Genomic DNA, 25,728 nt, shown 5'->3' with positions numbered 1-25,728 from the left:
TAATGAAGGCCTTAGTTTCTGTTTCTGTAAATTGAGATGATCTCCAACAACCTCTAGCTCAAAAGGGGATGATACTACATGGCATAGTCAAAGGAGAGTAAACAGACACCTACTTCTTGCATTTATGTATGCCACAAATTTTAAAGAATAATTTTAAATATTAGTCTACCATGCAGATCACCAAGAGAAGCAAGAAACTGCTCAAATGCTCATGAGAGAAGAGAGAGAAGACTAGCCCCCCGCCCCGCCCCAGCCCAGCGGAGGTACATGGGCCGCCCTCTCGGGCCAAGCAGGGCTCTGTCTATGCAGGTCTGGGCTCTCTGCTTCTCTCTGGTTCCCTTTCTTAGACACGTTCAAATTCAGAGGAACTAAACACTGAAGTACATTTCCCTTAAAATCCCTGTCACACAATTTCAACCTAACTTTTTAGTTGCCTTTTGAAAACTTCCCAAGAAAATTTCCAACAACTCTTGTAAATACCACATTTACTATGATGCCATTCTTGGTGCCCAAACCTTCTCCCACTATGACCCCCAGGTTATTTGGACCTTTGTTTTGACCTTGGTGCCAGCTTTTCTTTATAGTCATTTTTACACAGTCTTATTCCTCCCACTGTTTTGTGCTTCCCTTGATGAACTCCTTTTATACTTTACACTTTAACCTCGTGTTAGAATATGTATGTGCATGTGTGCACATGTGCATAATAAAAATTTAAGCTCAGATCGCTTTCCTGATATTAACCCAGTGTATCCACTGTCCTACCAGACATCTCCACACTTGAATGCCAAACTGTTACACACTCAGCCTGTTCAATATGTTCCTCATCTCTGTACCCCTCAAACCTATTTCTCCCCGAGGTCAGTAAATGGCAACAGCGTCCACCTACTTTTCCTACTCAGAAACTACGGTGTTATCCTCATATGTTCCTCTTCCTCATTACCTACCTTTAATCAATCAACAGTCCAGCACATTCTCCCTTTTAAATATCTTTGGAATCTAACCACTTCTCTCCATTTCCAGACCCAATGCCATAGCACAACTCACCGTTACCTTCTCCAGGGTTTACTGAAGCAGCTTCCGCTCCCGGTCTGGCATCCCTCCAAACTAATCTCAGAGCACTTCGTGAAGCGAAGGGGCTGCATGCACTAGGCACTGGCTTCCCTTAAATTTTAGATTGCTTTACCAGTGAATACTGTAACAGGAACCCATCACACAGAAAGAGATAGTACAGAAAGCGGACCCAATTTTAATTTTGCAAACTAAATAATCTGTACATTCTATTCTCTTAAAGTCTCATTCTATAGACTAATTCTGTAGACATTTGCTTAAGCTTCTCCCAGGATACAAAGTGACATTGCCAAGAATCCAAGAGTAAGTTATGTTCACTGGGCCAGAATCCTAGAATGAAAATGTGAATATAGTGCTCCATAATTGTTTTTTTGTTCTCCTAGTACTGTTTACCCAGTAATTTCTCCAGGGCGCTTAAAAGAAAAACAAACAAACAAATACCACCCATCTTCAAATGATAACAATTTACTGCATTTACTTTGACAGAATAAGGTTTACATTTAGATTTTAAAATGTGTATGTTCTTTCATAACTATATATTTTTCAAGCTGAGACTCGTATGTCGGCTTGCTTTAGTTATAGCAAAGTATCAGAAGGCCTTGCTGTGTCATAAATTAGGTGTTACTACATATAAATCAGGCCTGCTTTGTACATGGTGATAAATGGGGTGGGATAAGCCATTCACTCTTACTGTCATTCAGACGGCCAGGGATGTAGCTGGCCTTGTTTCTCCAAATTAGTTTTATTATGGAGTTCTGCCATAATAGCTGGACAAATGGGATGAACTCAGATCTCATAGACCAAAACAAATTTAGAAGCTAATGCTCTTTTCTCTTCCCAGACGATTGCATTTGTAATTTACATGGTCTCAAATAGTGAAAATAAGTCTGACTTAAAAATAAGAAAAGTAGCAAAAGTCTTTGCTTCTGAAAGATACAAGGGTTATTTACAACTCAGCCTCCAGAGAACTAAAGAGCAAACAGCAGAGGAACAGAAACCGGAGCCTACAGACTTAAAATGCAGTAAGTGAATACGTTTTATTAGTGGTCCTTTCACCCTGTGCTGGTGTAGGTGGCACTCACTGCCCAATAGCTGGCTGACACACCGCCGTTACTGATATGTGATGTCTTCGATGCGCTGCGTTTCCACAGGACACTAGCATCAACCGAAGCTACTTATTATAAACTTCTACATGGTGACTCATAATTGTAGCTGGATTATGCACACATTGGAAACGTGGCTGGCAGGGCCGACTGATATTAATGAGCCACATGACCACGGCAAGGAAAACACATACCCTTCATTATCTTGCTCACTTTTGCTGGTTATATTTTTTGAACTGGGCTAATTGTGCCATGTTTTCTGAGCCTGATACAGGAGCACAACATAGCAAACCCAAGCATATTGTAAAATACTTCATCTTAAAAAAAGAAACCACATCATTAAGACAGTTTACACTGGATGGAATGATATGCTAGTAAGTTTTTATATAGCCCAAAAGTCACCATGCCATCTCAAGCTCTTCAGTGTTAAATTTTCTGTAGGTTGGAAACTGTGAACCATGATAAATTACTCTAAGACAGCGATTTGCAACCCTTTCCATCTCATGGCGCACATAAGCTAATTACTAAAATTCTGCGGCTCACCAAAAAAATATATATTTTTTGCCAATCTAACAAAAAAAAGGGTGTAACTCTGATTCATTCATACCAGACAGCAATCGTTGTGTTGGTTGTTGTCATTTTTTAATTTGACAGTCTAAGAGGAAAGAAGTCAGTGCCCCTGATTTGTGGCACACTGGTTGAAAATCACTGCTCTAAGGATTCAAAATGAGCATGTTCTTAAAGCTGAGAGATATTATCTTGAATATGGTGGCTGGTCTCTCCAGATGATGATTAATAACAATTTTTTAAAAAGCTAAATACATTTTAATAATTAAGGCAGAAAATGTTTTTAAGCGTACTATAATCTAAATAGATAATATTATGTGTCCATTTTAGAGTTCCTATTAAGAGATATTATACCATACAGCTCATCTTTATTTCAAAAGAATTAGGCCATGACCCACTTCACATCTCAAAGGCCCAGGAAAGCTACTAGTGTTCTTCCTGGGGGGGAAAGTGATGTGGTCCCTTCACTCATGCCTGAAACAGAGCTGTCCTCATGCTCATTAGGTGATCAAGTGATCACGGTTCTTAGCTATCACCAGACATGTCAAAACACTGAAGAAGAAGGCAGAAGCCTCTGGTAGCCTGGAAAATGTATGAGCGATACAGGATAGCCAAACCACCATTTGTTAGGATGACTACAAAGTGATTTATCTGGCTAAGAGTTTGGAAAAACATGAGTCATTTGCTGTCCCAGTTTTTTTTTTCCCCTTGAGTGTTATCAAATGGTAGTAATATATATGCATGTTACAATCAAATGCAAGTAAATAAATAAGGTGGAGCAGGGAGACAAAGAATAGACCTTTTGAAAGCCAAAATCTCAGGTTACTTACATTGTTGCAGTAAGGCAAGGAGAATATGGTGGCAGGTGGAACTGCAGCAAACGTCCCTGAAGACTCGGGAAACTTGATGGCCAAGGCCAAGAAATTGCAAATAGTTATGCATGTCTCATTCCTAAGGGTAGACAACAGGAGTTCGGATGTTATTGTAAATATATCACTTCACAATGGATAGAGTTGGGACTGTGGGGGAAGCTTGATGCCTCATGCTATAGAATTATCAGTAAAGGGATAAGTTAGTCCTGGGTTAAGCACCTAAGAGAAGCAGCATAATCTCCAGGACGCTCACTGAATTTGGAAGATATAATAAAATGACAACTTATCGTTGCAAACATTTGGATATCATGTCCAGAGCTTCCAGTACTGATAACTTCATATTACTCATAATGAGTCAGCTCAGGGTTTTTAAATAGAAAGGAATCAGAAAACAAAGTATAAACACTGGAAATTACATTCTGCAATAAGAAATGAGTGTGGAGATAAAGTGCTTTAGAAATGGGCAAAGCATTGCATCAATTAGGAAGGGAATTTTTATCTAAAGTCCACACTTATTTAAATCAAGTATAATATAACAGGGCTCTTTAGAAGATCTCATTAGAATTTATCCATTTCTTAAAATTTCTGTAGAAAAACTTTGATTCCAGGTTATTTTCACCGTTACTTAATGTTGTATTTCTCTTCCCCCCTGATGGTCTAAGTGAGTTACTTCGTTTGGGATCATTCTGTTTAAAAATTATAACAAGCAAATCATTACTTATAAGGGATATCTCTGGAACATTATTTTTTGTTATCCACTATTTAAAAAAAAAAAAAAAGGGCTGCCTTTGTCTGTTCAGGCTACTGGGCTACTACAACAAACCACCACAGGCTAGGTAGCTAAGAAACAAGAGAAATGTATTTCTCACAGGTCTGAAGGCTGGAAGTCCAAGACCAAGACGCCAGCATGGTCATGTTCTGGCGCAGGTCCTCTTCCCGGTTCGCAGCTGGCGTCTTCTCGCTGTCACAGGGTGGAAGGAACTAGGGAGCTCTGTGGGGTCTGTTTATAAAAGCATTAAAGCTATTGATGAGGGCTCCACTCTCATGACCTAATCACCCCAAAGGCCCCACCTCCTAAAATCATCAAACTGACATTAAGATTTCAACACATGGAATTTTGGTGGGTACGGGGTACAAACATTCAGAAAAACCTATTGATTTGCTATTTCCCTGTATTAATGGGGCTTATCTATCAAATGCTGAATAAACATCTTTAGAAAATAAAACACTGGACGACATATATTTGGAATTAGATTCTAGTTCTAGCTTTTTCACTCATTTGTGGTGTTATCAACCAAATCACAACCAGCCTGAACTGGTTTCCTTATCAATAAAATAAAGCATCAGATACCCTACACGATCCATGAGAACTTGGAGAGTGAATTAGATAAAGCCAGTCACAATTGTGCTGATTTGTAAATCACTTGTGAAGAAAAACAAAAGGGCATAGTTAAAACTCACATATAGGTTCTGGTTGCATTCAATTACTTATACTGAAAGAGACTGTCATTTAAATTAGTTCATCAGAATTGTGACGGGGGAGGAAGGACAGGCAGTGAGTGAATGACACAACACGCTGTGTAGAAAAGAGAGGGTGGGATAGAAACACGGCTGATGAGGCCACGGATGAGGGGAGGGCGAGAAAAGCTGGAAGGAAATGTGGACGACTTACAGGACATAAGGAGGAAAAACAGAGAAGGGAGGGAAGAAACACAGGGAAGCGAAGGCCGCCCCCCCTTAGCCTGGGACATTTCGCTTCCACCGTCCGCACCCACTTCTGCTCCGAGAGCCAACCGCCCTAGGTGCCGGTCCCTACTTTGGAACAGGGAATGTTAAAGATGGAAACTTCTCCATCACTTACAAGAGCTGTGCTGGCCATAGCCTCTTACAGCTTTTAAGCGCACCAACCAGAAGCAATATGTGCACGCGGGACCTTGACCCACTATGGGCTTCACTCCCTTACCGTCTTAAATTCTCCGGCTTCCCCATCAAGGGGTTTCATGGAGCCCTCCCAGTGGGGACGGCTGCTCTGTCCCAGTCTCCATCAGTTGAGGTAAAATGACAGCACCGAGTGACTCTTCAGTCATTAGCTTACTTAAGGCCCAGGAGAGCCCCCACCCCCGCTTACCTTCCTTTTTTACCTTCGGTTCTTCCTGGAGCACTTTAAAATCTTGCTCCTTTGCGTATGTTCCATTTGGTGAGATAACCAGGGCCATACAGCTCTTTTAAGGGATTCCAGAACAAACAACTCAGCACCAATATGGGCAGTACCTGCTTCACTGTTTTGAGGGATCTGTCCCCTGCCTGACAAAATTTCCAGTTAGAGGCAGTCGGTGTGATCCAGGAATATTCTAGGGTGATAGAGCAGTAGTGAGGGCAAAAAGGCAAAAACTAACGTTTCTTTTTCTCAGACTGGGCCTGTTTTTCTTTTCCAGGACCTCCCCCTACTTTTGCCCGTTTTCGTATGGATTATGGGCACTTTATCTTCTTTGTTAATTCCTCCCATCTCCATTAGGCTTGTTTATGGAAGAACACCTCCCCTTTCAGTTTTTGTGTCTAATCCCAGAAAAGCAGCAAAATTTATTTTCACCAATTGTATCCTAATTTGTACCTTAGTGAGAAGTTAAAATAATCACACTGGGGACTGTTAGTGGAGCTATTAATAAAACATGAAGGTTTTTTGGAAGTTTAATGGGTCCATCTTAGAAACCCCCATAGTAAGAGGTAGAGTTGCTAAAATGCTAAATGAACCTTAACCATGTGGCTCACACCCCAAGGAGAGCCCTTTGACTTGAGCACCTTGATAAGAAGATTTAAATAATTTACCATTTCTCTGACCCTACTGAGATAGAAAAATCAAGAACATATGGCATGCTTTTTTAAAAAAAACTTTTTATTTTGCTCTTGTCAATACTATAACCAAGACAATTTTATAAATATTTATTGCTGATGTTGAAGGGATCCCTTATAAACTTAATACTAGAAAGTAATTTATTAAATGCTTGCACTTCCCCTCCCCATGTTAGTATTTTGAATTAAAGATGGTCAAGGAAGTAAAATTTCATTTGAATTTATAGTATCTTTCATTTTGTGTGGCTGTGGAAGTGAAATTCCTGGGAAACGTGGCAAGGACCCATGAAATTCTGTGAATACTTATGGGCGAAGAAGAGCTCTCAGGACTCTCTCAAATGGCTGGTGGACTTGCAGCGGGCCTGGGGGTGAGCAAAGAGCTGACGCTGAAGAAAGGCGAGACTGCAAATTCGCAAGTGCCCTTCGGCTCGGGTTATTCAGGTACAGGACAGACTTCCCGTGTTAAGACAAACTTCATTTGTAAAATCTGAGGAGAGCATTATGACTCTCATATTGTGGTCTCACACAAAGCTGAACAGACCACCACCTATCTGCCCATGTGACTGAACCATCACTATGACTTACACTTTAATCTTGGTTTGACTCCTACGAAATGCTGGTTCCTAAACAGATGGTGGACATTACTTGGACTGTTTGTGTAATTTGCTGTGTACTTTGGAGCAAGTCACAACTATTTTCCCTCAGGTCTCACTTTTTTCCTTCTATAAATAGGGGAACAGGCTCTGAAATGTAGACCTCTTAGATTTGTTTCAAGGGCAAAATAATATAAACTTTCTGGAGAGACAAGAGATGTCATCCTTAACAGATCGTGGGACACCTGGTGCTCTGCCTGGTGGGCTACAGGGCAATGGAGGGGATTACGGACACCACACGCATCCCAACCTCTGGTCGGGCAGTGTAACGCACACACACAGTGGCCATGACAACGACTTCCACAAGCCAGATGCTAGTCAACAGTTTAATCTTCTGCATTTGCAAGATGTTTGTGTACAGAATTTTCACCAGAAAGTTTTTATAGCAAACTTTTATGTCAGAAGTTTATTTTATTGGTAAAATATTAAATAATATACAGAATTAAAAACTGCACTTACACTTCTGAGAAGAAATAAATCTTGGACAAATTATATGCTTGTTCCTGAGATTCCCTAAATTTATTCCAGTAGCTGTGCACTCAGACAGTACAAACCTTTATAATATAATCCTTTTCACAAAGTATTACAAAGTTTCTGCAGCTTTTTAGTGGTACACACATACAGACACACACTCACACATGCATATACAACACTCATACACGTATACACAGTACCCACACACATGCACCGAACATGTATGTGTGTGCATTAAAAACAAAGAAAATACAAGTCCCATCGTTTAGTCTGCAGTGATGTCGGAGGTCTCCAAACTGGTGTATAGCAGAGTGACTTGTCACACAGCTGCAAAGACTTTCAGTATTTCCATAGTAAACCTCATTTTCTGAGGTATGGTAATTGAGCCTTAAAAAAACTACATTACACTGAGCAAACCTGACATACAAGGTCTGGAATTTCAATTTTACATATATATTTATATATATTTCTTTTTTAAACAATAGCTTTATTTTCCCAAATTATTAGTTTGAAAAAAAATGAGGTTTACTGGTTTGACCTATTTTTATTTTTTGCTTCTACAACTCAGAATATCCTAAAAACTGTCAAGCAATTAGTTTTTAAAGTAGTCTAATTACCTTTGGTATTGTTAAAGAAAAAAAATCTAAAATGGCCAAGACACATACTGTACAAATGCAGTAACTGCCTTTAAGAGAAATGCCAAAGAAATGTCATCTTTTAACAAAATATGTATTTACATTACAGCAGTTTTACTACAGGGACACAGGTATAAAAAAAGAAAACCAACAAACGGCATATAAATATGTATGATACGAAAAATACTTCTTACTTAAATTTGTATGAAAACAGGAGTGCTCCAAATATTTCTTAAAAATTTTCTCCAATAAGTGATAGGCAAGTGTTTAAAATTGAGCTAAGTGCTTTGTTTTCATTTTAAAGTTCATTGTCAAAAGGAGAAAATTGAAATAAAAAATATTAGGTTCTTAATTTAAAACACTGAGCAAGGGTCTAAGAAGAAAATTCAGTCTCTTTCAGCTTTAGGACACACTTCTCAGGCAAAAGATTACTGCTTGCAATGGGAATTTAGCCTAAATCAAGGTGCCGTGAGATAAGATCAATGGTTTACATATTCTCTGATTTTTTTTGACTGTGAAGTGTTTTTCTCTTTGCTTTTTGTGTCCTTTAACTAACACACCATGATTTTCAAGGGTTTCTTTTTTCATTAACTAACAAAAGAATAGGTCAGAAAGCAAACAAACAAACAAAATAACCATAGTTTTTAAGACTTCAAGGAAAGTATTGCACTTGTACAGAAAGAAAAGAAAAATATCTTTTAAACTAAGTAGCAGAAGCAATCATCCTAGAATTGCAAATAACACATGGTCTAAAAGGTCCAACTATTAAGGGCAAATATGGAGCCTGGAGAGCCCCCTCTAAACCTGGAATAATATAATAGTAATGTTAAAGCATTTTTTCCCAACTGGGAAAGAGTTAAGACTTTAAAACTTTAACATCTTCCTAAATACTTGCAAAAATTGTTTAATCTCTCATAATATACACTTTAGGAGGAAAACCAAATCAGAACACAAAATTCAACAAAAAAGGAAGGCAAACATACCATATGATGATTACATAATCTCTGAAGTCCTATTTTAGGGACCCAATATTTGAAAGTGAAAGTAACACCGAGGTTATATACCTTACCATTTTTAATCCAACTACTTTTCTTTTTAATATAAAACTACACTTGAGTATAAAAATATGTCAGCAGATTATACAGCCAACAAAAAAAATCACACACAAAAAATTAAGACTTAAGAGACCCATGACTCTGAAGTAAGAATTGACCTAATCTTCAAACTAGCAGGGGGAAAAGACAGGTGGGGAAGTCCAAAGTCAACGATGGAAGAGACAGGGACAGAGGGAGGAGAGGGGTGGAGGAGGGGAGACAACATTTAAGAAGAGACAACGCGGAGGATTTTGTTACGCAGAAGGGGAAATGATTTATGTTCAACATCTGAGAGTGCTTGACAGTCAATTTTTTAAAAATCACAGTTTCAGAAACTGAACTACTTAAAAAAAATAAACAAAAGACTTACAACAACAACAAAAACAAAACCCAGGGTCCTTCCCTTATTACAGTGTATATTCAATTTCTAAAATTCATCTCCAGTAAATTAAATTAAGTAGAATCCTGATAAGTGCATAGCAGGGGATTCAGGGACCTCCACCCATCGGAGAGGCTCTTCTTACTGTGTGTCACTTGAGGTAATCGGGAGGCCCAATCAATGCAAACTGGCTGACCTGTGCCTGCATGAAGCTCTATGCTATACTTAATGTGGTTTAGCAGAGGGCCTCTAAATTTTATGTTGTATTCACAATAAAAAGGACATCGCAGAAAACGAGTCATTCACATACCCTTCTCTGTATGGGATAAAGGTTAATTCACAACAAATTTATACAGAAAATATACAAATGCAATGTCATGGGGGGAAAAAGCCTCATCAACAGAATTAAGATCTTACTCTTAAGAGTGCATGTGAAAAGTACCCACAAACTTACAGTACAGCAAGAGAAAACTAAAAAGCCAGAACCAGAATGTTACATAAAAACCGCAGGGAAATCTCAAAATTTTAGGTTTCTGCAAAAAATGTAAAAATATTTAAGGTGTCATTATTTGGCCTAGCAATCCACTATGAAAAAGGAAACACGAGCATATCACAGCTTCTTGGTCACATGACATTTGCTTTGTATAACAAGCAGCTTATTATTATTATTATTATTAGTTTTAAAAAGCTGTCATATCCTAACACATTCCTTGCAAGTAATACGCAGCCATGGTGGGGAACCATCTGAGATTGTGCTGTGGAGAACAGCAGTGTGATACGACTGCTCAGTTTTGTTTTGTTCAAGGAGAATGAGTTACCTGCTTCGTTACATTATTCCATTAAACATTAACAGATTAGAAGACAGAGTTTCTAAGACTAGTGCAATGCTAGTCATTAGATGAAATTCCAAAACAATGCTTTGTTTTATTGAGCAAAAATTCCACTAACAAAGTCTTGCATGATATCAGAACTTATTTTTCCTTAAACACAAAACAAAACACATACCATAATGCAATTCACAGCTGAACTTTCCATCTACCTCCTGTGTCACCTGCATAATCTTATAACGGGATTCAGAAATACTATCTAACTAAAAAGATATTAAAGTCTGGTTTCAAAATTTCCTTTGACTTTGCACAGATGGGCTGAAACGGCTTTGTATTGGAAATTCTTCGAACAGCGTTGCCCTAAAAACACGAGGATAAATTATATAGTGCTCAATTTTAAGTGATTTTTAAAAATACATAATAAAAGTGTTGCAGAGGTACAACAGCTAATCAACACTCTCAATGCGTTTTTAAAAGGCACCAATATAAAAACATTTCCTAAGTATTTAATACATTAGATTCAGGATCTTAAAGAGACCAGTTACTGTATATTTTAATTATTTTGCAGAAACTGGAGGTTTAAAAACATTTCTAAGATAACTTTCATATATACAAACTACAATTTCGCTGCCACTCTTTTTTTTCCTGTGCATTTGTGGAATTTCTGTTTCAGAACAGGAGTCATGAAATAGTACTTACTAAAATAATACATAAACTACAACTAAAGATGATCAGAGATGTAACATCCTTTTTTGTAAAATGAACAATTTAAAGTTTAAAAATAACACGGCCAGTACCTCATAATCTAGGTTCTGTCTTGAAGCTACGGGGCAGACAGTTTTTTGTTTGTATTTTTGCAGACTTTTCTTTTTCTACCTTAAGGAATCATTTTGGAGATAAAATGAATTAACATGGGAAAGTAAACAGACCAATTTTCACCAAAATCCCTTCGCTGATGTAACTTTTGTCAGACGTGTACATAAACTATCATAATGACTTCCCGGTGGCTCTGTGAGGTGTGCGACTGAGACACAGGACAGTATCAAGTTCACCAAAATATTCTTGTCTTTCTCCACTTGCCAACGGGTAACAGTCCCACATTTCTTTTCTGCATCTTCCTGTCCAAAAGTAACCCGTTTCTTTCACTTGGGAGGCTGTCTCAGATCAGCTTAAAATCTACTTTTTTGACTGATTACTTTGATGGTTTCTGAAGTAGATAGTAAAGACCCGGCTTTCAATAGCTCCAAGGAGTCCCAAGGACACAGGAGCAACCTCTGCTCTTTCTCAGCACCGTCGGGCAGGGAGGAAGGTGCTGAGCGCTCAGGTACCAAGAGCAGTCAACCCTCCCTATGTTCTTGCAACACACCTCACCACTCCAATGGCTTCTTTTCATGATTTTTCTTTAAAAGGACGTGTGTGGACACACGCTTGTACGTGTGCAGAAGAGATATTCCCTACTTTGCAGCCAAATCTAAATCCTGGTCTCCCATTCTCCCACTTTGTCCCTCCAGAAAATTCTCAAAGGAATGCGTCACCTCGGGCTCGCCTGCCGTCCGCTTCCCGCTCACTCTCTCTGCTGGAAAAGGGCCCGATCAGCGGCTGAGGGCTGTTAGAGAGAGGTCGCAGGCTTCGCCAAGGGCTGGGGAGAACACTCTGGGCAAAATTAGGGCAAAGCAATGTGATGAGTTTCTGAATTTTTGCTAAAACAGAAAACACAGAGACTCACCCATTTTCATGCCCCTCAACTACTCTATTGTAAACTCTCACCTGAATTAACTGGCATACACCTGTCATATAAAACTTGATTTATCTGGTGTCTGACCCTCACACTGATTTTGAGGTGCTACCTCCTTGCTTACCTCCTTTGTGAGGAGGAATCTGCAGATACAGCACCCAGGTGTCCCGGAAAGCACGGTGTCCACAGGAGTTCTTCCTAGCCTGCACACCTGAATGGGCCTTGTCCTCATTTGTCCCGGTCACACCCTGAGCCATCTTTACCTCTCTCTGTGCCTCATGTCACGAGGCTAAGAAAGCACAAGCATACGCTTGTAGCAAATGCGCTCTCATGACTTCTAAGTCCCTTCAATAAAACGGATTCCTAAAAAGATGAAACCAGAAAAGGAGGGTGCAGGAGCCCTGTCTTCTTGGGGTATACTACACAACTCTTTAGATCCACCTGAATTCAGTGTTATCTCAGGGCAGGTACATAATTGTTCACATTAAAAAAAAAAAAACAACCAAAAGCAGGAAGAAAATTTATAGAAGACACCAGCAGTTCACACAGAGCCAAAGTTATAAACATACTGAATGCCATCCAACTGTTTCTTTAAATTGCAGTTAAACACAAAATCACTGATTTAAATGATTTTCCTACCACCAAAAGGAAAAACAAAATCAATTACTTATGTGTGGTTAGGGTGGGAGGCATGAGGGAGTCTCAAAGACACGCTTTACCTTCGAATAAATTGTACGTTGATACTGTACCGAGGTACCAAAGCATGCGAGAGAAAAAAAAGACAGTGGGCACTCTATTTAAAACATTTCACAGCTCTGCTTTGGTGCTTCTCTTAGATTTAAAGAAACAGTTTGGACATTTCTCCAAATACAATTACAACAGGGGCTAGTAGAAGGAGCTGCGTTGCAACCATTTCTGCTTAGCTGCTGAGCTCCGGCTTGCTGGGGCCTGGAAGTTGCTAGAAAACGAGCAGAGAGCAGCGTTGAGGCCAGAGTGGCTTATCTGTCCGTAGTCCCCTAGTCTTGCTAATTCTCACACATTCTGTATTAAGAAACATAATTTCTGCACCCAACTTAATGATACTTTTTTAGAGCAGCTATCAGTTACTGCTAACAGATTTCACAAATGGTTATCAGATCCTCCAGGCACGGTTAGGCTTGCCCTCTCCCAACGCGGGCAGCGAGTTCTGCCTCCAAGTACCCCCCGCCCCCCGCCCCCCAAATGCCTTGAATCACTCTCACTGGGTGGCTTCCCTCTAAAGCTGCAGGACTGCGAAGCACAGAGCACCTGTATACGCGAACTTACAGCCTGCACGTGAGCTGTGGTAACGTGTACTGATTACGAGAAGAGAAATTCTGCACTGAGGAGCTGAGATCCATTTCTGACAAGGACTTATCAATAGCTGAATGTTTCTGAGACTGGAAGTGTGCAGGATACAGTCGCTGTCACTTGGAGGTTAGGTCGCATCCTACACTCCAAGAAGGGTAAAAATAAGCTTTGTTGTTTTTGTTGTTGTTTGTTTTATAGCTATAGTCCAATGTATAGGTAACAAGTCCCCTTTCCTCACACCCAAAGTGGTAGATGTTATTATTGAAGAAATACTAGAATAGATAGCCCTAGTTCCATAGCCTTACGGGGTTCAAGTTGCACATTCAGGCCAAATTAGCAATCGCTCCCAGGAGAGTTTGAAAGAAACAGCCTGTAGCATGGGACGTGAGACCTTCCACTGGAAGAGTAAAAGATGAAAGGACTATGGACAGAACACTGGGTGGTCACAGCTTGAAAAACACAAGTGAAAAGAGGAATATACCAGAAAAGGGATTTCTGAGTGTTTTTTTCCCCCTACTGTTAGCCTAATTATATTTTTCTGCTGACTGGTTAACACTGATTAAATGCTGATAAAGTGACAATCGTAAGCATACTTTGAGAAACAAATACGTATACTACGCGGCCATCACATTTCAACGTTAAAAGAAAAAACTTCCCAAACAAATTTATGAAAAGTAGAGGTCCCTTCTGGAAACTACTGACTGCCTCTTAGCCACTCTTAGACCATATGTTATTCCAAAAACTAGATAAAAAATACTATTCATTAAAGGTGTTAAAAGTAAGGCTGCCAGGGTGTCTATAAAATGCCAGTCATCAAAACTATGGAAAAACAGTGCTTAAGTTTAGAAAAATAAGATCCCAGGACCTCGGATGTATTGGAGGTGCCCTAACTACCTGTAGTTTAAAAGGTTTGCTATATGGTACAGTGTATAACATACTGTGTTATAAATTCCATAGGGGAAGTAAACATAGAACCCATGACAACAACCCTTCCAAGGAGCTATCACTGAAAGTAACAATGTGTTTCTGTTCCATGATCTCTAGAGGAAAAACAAAACAGTTTACATTTTGAAAGAAATTCTTCTTTGAAGCGTTAAATTACTTATACCATTTTAAACTGCGAAAGTCCCACACGGGGACTTTCCTGCTTTAGATCATAATCCTGAACATCTGTGGCAAATCAGAATCTCTTAGGTGAATCTATGCGAATCAATCAATTTTTTTCCAAAGCACGATATGCCTTCTATCTATGCGTGGCAGAAATGAACTGCTCTTAAAATTCCCACAAAATAAGCCAAGTAATCAAGAAACAAGATTCCCCCGTCCCTGTCCCTTCTGTTGCTTCCTAATTGCAATTAGGCAGAAAGACACTGCGTCCACAAAATAAGAATTAATGACAGTAATGTTTAAAAAAAAAAAAAGGTATGTCAACATCTTAGGGAAGGTGGGATTGTAAGTGCAGTACTTCTTCATGTGCAGTTTGTTACTTCATAGGGGTCCCCTTTGGAATGAAAGGCCTAGTGGAATGTGTGCTCCCCTCGAACAATGTGTGATGAAAACTCGTAACGGTCCTGGCTCCTGTAGCCACAGATGTTGCATTCCAGTGGGTCCCGGTAGCCGTGGCAGCCCATGTGGATGGTGTACATGACGTGGTCCAGGAAAAGGACCCGGCAGTGCTCACACCTAAAGGCCCTGATCTGTTCTCCTTCTCCGTTGAAGACTTTGTAGATGTCCTTCAGGGAGCCCTTCGGGGCCTTGGTGGCATCCAAAGCCTTGCCCTCCTCCTTCATGTAGGCTGGGCTTTGTTTCCTCTTGGGATTTAAGGCAGGGTTTCCTTGGTAGGACTGGTGGTCATCGTGGCTGCTTTCCGAGTCAGTGGAATCCAGGCAGCTATTGCTGGGAGAGGCCTCTCTTTCCTGGGGTAGACTCTTTGGTCTGATGAGAGAGATGGGGCCATCCATGTTGTTCTCGTGACTATCGGAGGTTTCCCTGCTAATGGGTCTTTCTATCCTATTTGGATGATAGACCTGAGAATAAGCTGAGCTTATCACTGGGGCCACCTCAGCGATTGTGCTTGGCGGGTGCTTCATGAGAGGGTGAAGGGCCTCAGCTCCAAGGTAGGTGATTGCATTGTTGATGGCTTGGTCCATCATGTGAGACTGCATCAGCTCAGCCTCCTTCTCGTACGTTAAGTTCATGTCAAAGTGAATGTCTGGGTAGCTGTATCGCATGAGCTTTTCCCCTGAAGAGAGAGAGGGGAAGGGAGGCAAAAAGGAAAGAAAAGAAAAAAAAAAAGACACAACAAAATGAGTGGTTGGATTAAAAACGTAAAAGTACAAAGCTAACGAATCAAATCCATTTTCTGTAACATGGTATATTTTACTCTTTAAGTGTTTAGGCTGTTTAATTCTGCTGAGGCTCACAGACCCTCTAACCCTGCAAAGGGGACTAGTAATAAAAATTTCACAAGCCATTTGTACTTCTTCTAATGCCATCGTGAAAATGCATCCAGCCTGAGAAGTATAATTGAGTGTGTTATCTTGTTTTCATTCACTATTAAAATTTCTACTTGTCTAGAGCTCAGCAACTACAGGAGAAAGAAAAAATACCAGGTGAACAGAACTCAGGCTACGCTTGTTTTCTGCATATTGTGAACATCGGTGACCAAGCCACAAAGATTGTTAAAAGCTAGAGCGATCTTTGGTTATAAAACCTGTTCCCTCACATTTGTGTGGGGTGAATTTGGTTGATTTAGCTGCTATACTGAAAAACAATTACAGAGCTAACATATTTCATTCTGGAGAGTTCAAAAGAGTCCCAATGAAAATACTGTTAAAAGTTGTACTGGCTGGTAAATGGAATGAAATTTGGGGCTATTTAAAAATAGGAGTTACTCCCAACAAAAGTATTTATAAACTTGGAAAATATTATGTTTTGTTGTTTTGCATCTCAACAGGGATAATTATTCATGTTTACACCCCTCCCCCTTTCTTATTCAGACACGTATGAGATGGTGCTGGTGTGACACACTGTCAGTTTTCTATACTTTTCCCTGATTGAAGTATGTTTGTACCTTTCCCTTTAATATTTACGTCAATTAACTTCATTTTACTTCAATATAACGTCTAAATGTTAATGATTAAAGAGTTTAGTGCATAGAATACAAGAAGTAGTTTTAATTTTTCTCCTTCAAATATTACCAGCTCTGGACAGAATATTTTATCTTTTTAAACTTCTGCCACGTCTAAATGTTAATGATTAAAGAGTTTAGTGCATAGAATACAAGAAGTAGTTTTAATTTTTCTCCTTCAAATATTACCAGCTCTGGACAGAATATTTTATCTTTTTAAACTTCTGCCACTAAAACAAATATGGTCTCCTACTAATTACCTAGTTACTCTGATAGGTAAATCTTCACAGGGTAATGCTTCTCGAAAATACCTGTGGACTTATTATGAACGTTTAGTGTGTTGTTGCAGATGGACACCTAACTTGTAATGTTGATAGGAAATGCTGGTCCACAGAACCACAGGCTGGAAAAGCACTTTCAAGGAGCTGGTATTATCTCAGGTTTGAAGGAAGGTCCCCAAAGGGAGAGCAGAGTAATGACCAGAGTAATGAAAATGGAAGAAAAAAAGAAAAAAAAAAGAAATCATCTTGTGGTATCCAATGTCAGAACTTTAAAAGTTAAGCTACGCCAACCTCATCTATAGTCTCAAAGAGTTTACTGGTTAGAGGGGGGTAACAGCAATTTAGGAAGCCTTTATAATAGTGTGGCATGTGCTATGGGATCAACTAAGAGGAATTCATATCTCATACTAGGGGAGCCAAAGACGAGTTCTTGAAAGAAGTGACACCTGAGATACAAATACGGTGGCAGATATTAGCCCGGTAAAGCAATGTGGAGGTGGGGCAGAAGGTGGTACGGCTCAGAGGCAACAGGTGTGAAAATGGGTGAGAAGGATGGTGTCATGTAATTTAGGGCTCACTCAACAGCGAAGGAATTTGAATTTGATCCTGAGAGCAACAGCACTGAAAAGATTAAGCAGGTAAATGACTTGACTAGAGGGTTGTTTAGGAAGTTGTTGCTAGAGACCGTGGTGGCCTGAACTGGCATAGTGGCAGCGGAAATGGAGAAAATTTGATGGACTAGGGAGAAACTTGGGAAATACAGCTGCTAGGGCTTGCTGATTATCAACACAGAGAGTGAAAAAATGAAGTTAATCGTGGAGCCCAGGTTTCTCGCCTAGGAAACTTAGTGGATGTCAATGAGATAGAAAAGAAGAGCTGATAGTTATGTCCAGTAGGCACTGAGGTATAGTCTCCAACTCAGGAGAGAGAGATCTGGCCTTGAGATGTAGAGATGAAAGCCATCAGTTGATAGAAAGTAACTTCAAAAGCCACTGGAATACATGACATCACCCATGAACAGGCAAAGAGTGAAGAAGAGAAATTCAACAACAGAACCCAAAAGAACACCAAGATTTTGATGTCGCCCGCAGACCGGGGCAAGTGGGATTCCTGCACTGAGCCCCACATTTAGACAGCCCTGGGCCTTGCTCCTCATGGAATGAGGAATGTGCAGGGCCAAGGGAATGTGCCTGTCTGGAGCTTACTCCCTAGACCATACTCTGCACCCCAAAATTCCTTGCCCTTATGGCTCTGAACTTGCAAGCAGGGTTCACAGTCTTCTTCACAGGGCCCATCCCCCAGAACACCGACTGTGCTGCTGGGATGTACACTCAGGCTTGAGGAATGGCCAACGCACTACTCTTCATGCACAATGTGTGGGTACAGTGTGACAAGAGCTGGGATGTGCAGGCTGAGGTGTCTGCCCACGTGGGCATGAGGGTCCTTTTGAAACTGGGGAGAACCAAGAATGTGTCTAAGAGAGGGGCCTGGCTCCAGGCCAGGGCGGTTCCGCTCTTGCTGCTGAGGTCTGGGTGTTGAACTCCAAGGAATCTGAGAATTCCCTATTTGAACTCGGCCTTCTTGTGAAACATAACAGTTTTTCACCTTGATTTATATTAAAATATGTAGGCCTATGCATGGAGTCCTCCATTAGTACTTTTGCTCCCATTTGCATAGCTGATCCAGAAAGGAGCAGCCAGAGAAGCTGGAAGAAATGCACGAGAGCAGCCAGAGAAGCTGGAAGAAATGCACGAGAGCTCAGTGTCACAGAAACCAAGGAGAGAGAGTATTTAAAAGGAACTAATCAACAGGGGCAAATGCTCTCTAGGGTTGCATAAGCGTCTAAAAGAGGTCCACTGGCTGTGGCACTATGGAAGCCAGGGGTGATGTTAATGAGAATAATTTCTGTGGAGCACAGGGAGGAACGCCAGGCTGCACAGACTGGGGTGTGAGTTGAAAGAAAGAAATCATAGAAAACAAGCGCAGAGAACACTCTCAAGAACTCCGTCTTTGAAGAGAAGGAGACTGCAGGTAGTACCTGAAGGAGACTTGGGTCTGAGGGAAGATTCTGTTTTTCATGATGAGAGTTTATAATATTAAATACTGAAATAAAAATGCCCAAGAGAGAAGAAGAAAAGTAATAATGTGAGGTATTTGGGGGGCTGGGGTAGGAGAACTCCAGAGCACAAGTAGAGGAATTAACCTTAATCAGAAAGAGGGGCACTCTTTCTTTGAGACAAAGAGGAAAGAAGGAAGCATTCAGGGGCATGCACAGAATCTTACAGTAGGGTCGCTACACTGAAATCACTCCAACTGATTTTATTCCCTGTGAGTCTAGACATAGTTTCAGCAAGGAGTGAGATGCCATGTTTTGCAGAGTAGAGAAAGGTTGAAATGGTGGCAGCAGTGAGTAGGAGAGAAGACTATTCTGGGCTAAGTCAAAGGATGGCTGCTGCAGAGCATGGGGGGCACAACTGATCCTTGAGATCAGCTATTCATTTATTTGCGGTGACTGTGAGATTTTCGCCAAAGCACTAGCAGCTACGTGGACCTGGACATGGCTTCACTAGAGAGTGGGGTTCCACCAGGAGAAGACAGAAGGACAACAAACCAGGACAGTCAAGAATATTGGCAGGAGAGTGGGAAAAGTGATAAGCCATGGAATCGAAGCTGGGTAAGAGAGGAGACAGACATACAGAGAACGCTCAGGGATCACTGGCCAGGAGGCCTTGAGCAGGTCAAAGAACAGTGTTTAACTAAGGGACACAGTCAAAAGGGGTTTACAGTGAGTGGGGAATGATGAAATCTTCACTTCACAGTTACTATGCAATTGTTCTATATTACTACTGGGGCGGAATCCAAATAAAGAAAAAAACCCATCAAATCCCTAATAAAAATCTAATGTCATTACTTTAGAATCAAAATGTAAATTAAAAAAATCTGTCCCTCTTTTCTAAGGAATGTAATAAAATCAAATTGAGAGTTGGCATGTCTAAGTCATAAAAAAACATGAAAATGTTTCAAAAAGCAGAACAAAATAAATTCAGAAGACAGAAAAAATAGTTATAAATTTCATATTCTCCCAACTACGCTGGTGTCTAGTTGAGATACCGGCATTTAATGGATATCCATCAAATGAATCAATTTTAAGAATAGATGAACTGCCATTTAAAAAAAGTTACTTATAAAAAGAAAGAGAGACAGAAGGAGAAGTTACTGAGGGCTCACAAGGCCCTTGAATACACTCTCAGGGGCTTCACACTGACTTGCTGTCAGCTGGGGTCTGGAGGGCTACCCTCAGCCCTCGCAATCAGCTCTGTCGATTAATCTCTCCAGCTTCCCTCAAGTGATATTTTGGTGATTTGTTAGTTCTTCAATTTTCGAGTGAAAGAAAACCTTCTCTTAGTGTTTATTGGCGTCATAGAGTTTTATTACCCTTTCCTCCCTGAAATAACCAAAGAAAATGTTTTCTCCCAATCACCATCCAACTCCCATAAAATACTCCACAATGCCTTTTACAATAGAAGGTGAGAATCCATTTGAATATATTTTATTTCTTCCAATGTCTATCCTAGATAAGGTCTATAAAAATAGATACTACATATACTATCAATGACAATTCTTTATATTGAATCTCTATCATTCACACAGTCTTTTTAAAAATTAGGTGCTTTCTGTAGCCTCAGAGATGCTTTATGACGTACAGTATGCAGAATGATGCCAACTCGGAGTGCATCGAAACAGCTAAGGGCTTGGAAATGAAAAAGGGGAGTCTACTACATCATATTTAATCTTTTCAGCTCAAGATCACAGACTGGATGAAAGCAAAGATCAAAATAGGAAATGGGAGTCCAAATGTGAAGCATCTTGAACGTAGGCTGCCGCATTATTTTTCTAATGCAGAATTAAAAAAAAAATTCTCTTTATCCTGGATCAACTGCTAAAAACATTAACACCATGTAAAGAAAGCAGTTTAAAAACCTGGTGCTACAGCAAATTTTAAAACACAATCCAAAACTGGCTTCACTATTTCCCTTAAGTGTTGTTATTCTTTAAATAAAGGAACATTTTATTTTTACATGCTATTTCATTTTACATGTCATTCCTTTTTGAGACAGCAACTTAGTACTATCGGTCTTTCCTTTATTTCTCTTTCTTAAGCTCATATACTTGAGTGTGAGTGTGTGTGTGCATGTCTGTGTGTGTATTGTCTGTGTGTGTGTTTGTGTGTGTATGTCTGTGTGTGTATGTGTGTTTGTATATGTCTGTGGGTTTGTGTGTGTATGTCTCTGTGTGCATGTGTCTGTGTGCACGTCTGTGTGTACGTTTGTGTGTGTGTATGTGTGTGTATGTTTGTGTGTATGTGTGTGTATGTCTCTGTGTATGTCTGTGTGTGTATGTCTGTGTGTGTTACACATGGAGTGGCATAAAGTAGAAACGAATGATGCAAAAAAAAGACTGATGTTTATTTCATGAACTGAAGTACACCATATATATTTCTAATACATGGGAACTTGTCTTTGCCCATTAAAACCACCTCTTTAAAGAAACAAAAGCATTTGTAATGCTTACCCACAAACTTTTGGGGAGTGGAGCTTTTACGTTTTCCCATATTCCCCGTGAGCTTCTCTATGACAGCAGGTCTCTCAAAAGGCACCAGAGAAATATTGTTGTCCATAATAGGCTCTTGTTCCTTACAGTCTTCTATAGGAGGGACTATATAAAACCATACAAAAAATGCAATCTGATAATTTCTTCAACACTTTAAAGATACAACGCTGAATTTGCCCTCTCATTATGTGTTATACGAACATAAGCCAGTATGCTTGCGTAAAAGCCAGTAGAAAGATAACCTCCAGTGTTCAAGTCCCCAGTAGTTATACTCCCTCACACAGAGGGTTTCTTTTTATCTGAGTCTCTCTCAGATCCATGGCGTGAACCGCTGCCACTATTATTGGTGGCAAACATGTTCATCTTGTTTCTCATCTTATGCCTCTGCAAGTGTTTTTTAACATTGATTAAAATCAATACTACTTTAAGACTGCACTATGCTCAAGGCTTCTGGAGTTTGTTTTTGTAAAACAATTTAAGTAAGTCAACTAGTTTTGGAGGAAAGCTTCAACAGACACACAGAATAACGGCACAATATTTAACCAGTTGTTTTTTCCACCCAAGTATTTTCTTTTTTTTTTCCCAAGTATTTTCTTGTAACAGATTTTCTATCTGATGCGCTCAGTGAGCTGGTCGCCCCATGGCAGTAGCTGACTACCTGCACAGAGCAGCCTTCACGGAGATCCAATTCTGAACATGGGGAGTAAACTGCAGCAGCTTCAGGGTTGTGCTTTATTTTAAAAAGAGCTCTTCAGCAGGATAAAAGAATCCATTTCCAAACTGGCATATTTGCTCACTAAACTGCTCTAATTCGTTCAACACAAACGTTCCAGTGCTGCCCCCTCTTCATCCCAGTTGCTCATGGGCTAATATACTAGCTCACAGGTTAGATACTGACATACACAGGGTAGGCAAAGAACTCATCAAGGTTGTTTTTGAATAAAAATACTGTCAAAGAACATTTAACTAAGGGCAGGTTTAACTAAGTAACATCTGAGACGGACAGATCCATGGATTAAAACCTGTGTTCGCAGGCAAGACCATAACTTATTGCTTCTTGATTATTGCTCCTTTCTCCAATTGTACCTGTGCCAATGCTGTTCGGAAACTGAAGGGTTTAATACTTAGGATATCTTTACTTGTTCCCATGTGCTGTAAAATGGTTTATTCTGCTCCTTGCATTTGCAAAGGATAGTTCCACTGGGGGAAACACAATGCATTCTCATTTATAAGGGTGGACGCTAAAATGAAGTGAGGAAGGAAGAGATGAAAGTTACGAAAATCCAGTGCACAATTCAGGTGACCTAGTTAATAAGCAATACAGGTTGCAGATTTGGGGGGAAAAAAGCATCGGAAAATTGTTTTCCTAAATTGACATGTTTAAAGAGATCGACATTCAATCTGAGTTTGGGGTTAACCTAATGTAGTCTGGTAGATGGGCCAGAAAAATTTAATCTTAAATCTCTGTTTTATAACAGGTCCTCTGGTTATGAAGGACAAGGGATTCTGCAATTATTGGATATTATTTTGGGAATAAATTCCAAGAATGAGATTCGGAAACAAGGAAACAGCTCATTTCTATACTGACCTATTGATAATATTATCAAGTGAAAAAAGTGTGCCCCCCTCCATTACGCAAAACATTATGCCCTATCTTAGAAACAACTAAAAGTAAAAAAGAAAAAAAAACTTATAAAAGTAAAGCAAAGAAAGGAAGACCATAGAATTCAAATAAGGGGGGACAGGCGGATGGAATGGCAGTGGTGAGGTGGCAGGGGACCATGTAATTGGGTGCAGATTATTGTCAAAATCTTGACTTTTGTTTTGGGTGGTGGGTTCACAAACACTTATTACATTATTTAAAAAATACCTATAGACCAAATAACTGTAAACCAACAATGGTTTATAGTTTTTTAGACCATGACCCAAAATGAAAGAAGAAAAGAAAAAAAAAAGTTTGTTGTTGTAAATTTTGCTAAAAAACAGCAAAACTGGCTAACAGGGTTTGCCCCCAAATTGAATATACTAATTAGTTTTGAAATGACTATTCTAAAACTTAGCAGTTTTTCTCTAAGTCTTACCTTGAATTTTCATATTTGCACACATTTAACATTCAAAACGAAACCTGGGTGTGGGAACAGTTCCACACCACATCCACCTCAAGTCAGATGATTTGTCCCAAGTTCAATGAAGCTCATGTGAACTGAAAACAATGACTTTGGCAGAGCTCTGGTCTAAATTCTACTTTGCAAAGGTCCTTTGCATATCAAATACTGATCTTCTTTCTACCATACTGACAATAATAAAAACAACAACAACAACAACAAGAACTGACATGTGTAAGTACTGTTTTAAGGATGTGCATTTAATAATTCACTTAATGCTTTCAACAACCCCCTGAGATAGGCACATTTACCGTCTCCATTTTACAGATAGGAAAACAAAGACCCAGAGATGTTATTTCCTCAGGTTTACATCTTGTTAGTAAGGAATATATGAACTGCACCTACGTGATCTAGCTCCTTAGCCACTCTACTATAGTATTCTTTGTAGACATAATTTGAATTTTGACTTTATATAAACAAGTTTCACATATTTTTATGGTCTGCCATTGGGGATATAGCTGATATATTTTCTCAATTATGTAACTAACCTCAATTTTTTTGCTTTCATGAATCTGGGTGCAACTCATCAAAATGTTTCTGGATATACAGGGGCAAAAGTGGGTTTATGATTGTGAGTACATGAAACAGTTTATTCTTGTATTGTTATTTATTAATTATTGTATTATTTTCCATACAAACTGTAAACCTACTCTTGCCCACTGCTATGTATTTCTTGACACATAAAACAAGCTCCCTAGTTAACTCAATAATGCATTACTCCCATAGTGAGACATTCAGCTAGGCTAAGAAAATACCAATATGCTAATTTCACTTGTTGGAGCAAATTTCATAACCAAATATCTGCCTTGGAGTTATTTTTGAAGTTATAACCAGGATAAAAATAGATTTATATTGGCATAATTTCATTATCTCGTTGATTAAATCATAAAGACAGAACCACAGTGTTCCCAACATACAGCTATTGTACTGAACAATCCATCCACTTAAATTTCAAATTCCAAGAACACACAATCTAAGAGACCCACATTAGGTCATATGTCCATCCCATGGCTAGAAGAGGGCACCTAGACCAACAGTCCACCATGGCTTCATTTCTCTAAAGGGAAATGAAAGTCTTGTTATCAAAAGAAGGAAGGTAGGCGGGGCAGGCAGAAACAACAGGTGTCTTCTACATTGTCATGCATTTTCTCCATGCTGCTGAATCTAAAAGAAACTTTTCAGTTATCTTAGTTATCTTCTTGAGAACATTAGATAGTGCTGGTCCTTGCTTTGGCCTCTATGAAATCACTCTTTCCATTTTCAAGCCTTCGGCTCTTACCCATCTTCACGGTGCTTTTTTTTTCCTTCCTGGTGTGTTCTTGGCCTTCTAGGTGTCTCACTCTATACTTACCCATTTAACTTTATAAAACCTGCTACTTCAGGCTACTATCTATATAATGATGGCTCCCACAATTTTATTTCCTACCCATCCCTCTCTCAAGTTGAATATATATGTATGAGTGTGTATATGTACATAAATATAAATGTATATACACACACACATATAAATATTCGATGACTTCTTAGTTTCACTTGACTACCTCTCGCAGGTACTTAAAGAATAATATGTTCAAAAATGGAAATCTCCGTTTCCCTCCCCAAACGTGCTGTCTCCCTAATTTCCATCTCAGCAAATGGCACTACTACCTACCTGGTGATCCGTGCCAGACAACTGTGGCAGATCCTAGATTTCTTCCTTTCACCCAGTCTCCCACCCCTCCTCTTCCCTGCCACCTCTCCACACACATGGAAGGACCAAGTGTTTTAGAATCTGCATCTATGGTCGCTCCCAAGTACCTAAATTTTCTGCATATTGAAGGCCACTAAGCCCAACTCAATCAATCAACAGATAGTTGCAGTGGCCTACTTACCTCTATCTGGACTCTGATCTATCTCCCACACTTCCAGCAATAAAATGTTAATATGATAATTTTTTTTTAGGATAAATTACAAAT

The 25,728-nt window shown here is 39.6% G+C and overlaps 1 protein-coding gene across 4 annotated transcripts in view; it reads right to left on the bottom strand.

The window, feature by feature from the left end:
- Positions 1 to 7,432: 7,432 nt before the first annotated feature.
- The window catches only part of IKZF2 (IKAROS family zinc finger 2), a 141,131-nt gene continuing 122,835 nt past the window's right edge, over positions 7,433 to 25,728 (bottom strand). For 2 of the 4 annotated variants that reach the window (XM_081143082.1, XM_081143083.1), the window contains exons 7-8: positions 21,570 to 21,713; positions 7,433 to 15,828 (exon numbers count right to left, since the gene is read on the bottom strand). In XM_081143082.1, the coding sequence (XP_080999208.1) occupies positions 15,104 to 15,828; positions 21,570 to 21,713 (869 nt within the window). In that variant the 3' untranslated portion in view covers positions 7,433 to 15,103. The remainder of the gene's footprint in view (positions 15,829 to 21,569; positions 21,714 to 25,728) is intronic. The other 2 variants (XM_081143085.1, XM_081143084.1) reach the window with 1 other exon arrangement.

This window comes from Miniopterus schreibersii (genome assembly GCF_964146895.1).
Source record: "Miniopterus schreibersii genome assembly, chromosome: 7".
NCBI classification, from domain to species: Eukaryota; Metazoa; Chordata; class Mammalia; order Chiroptera; family Miniopteridae; genus Miniopterus; species Miniopterus schreibersii.
Note: the sequence above shows the minus strand (reverse complement) of the source record. Positions and strands in the feature narration are given on the sequence as shown.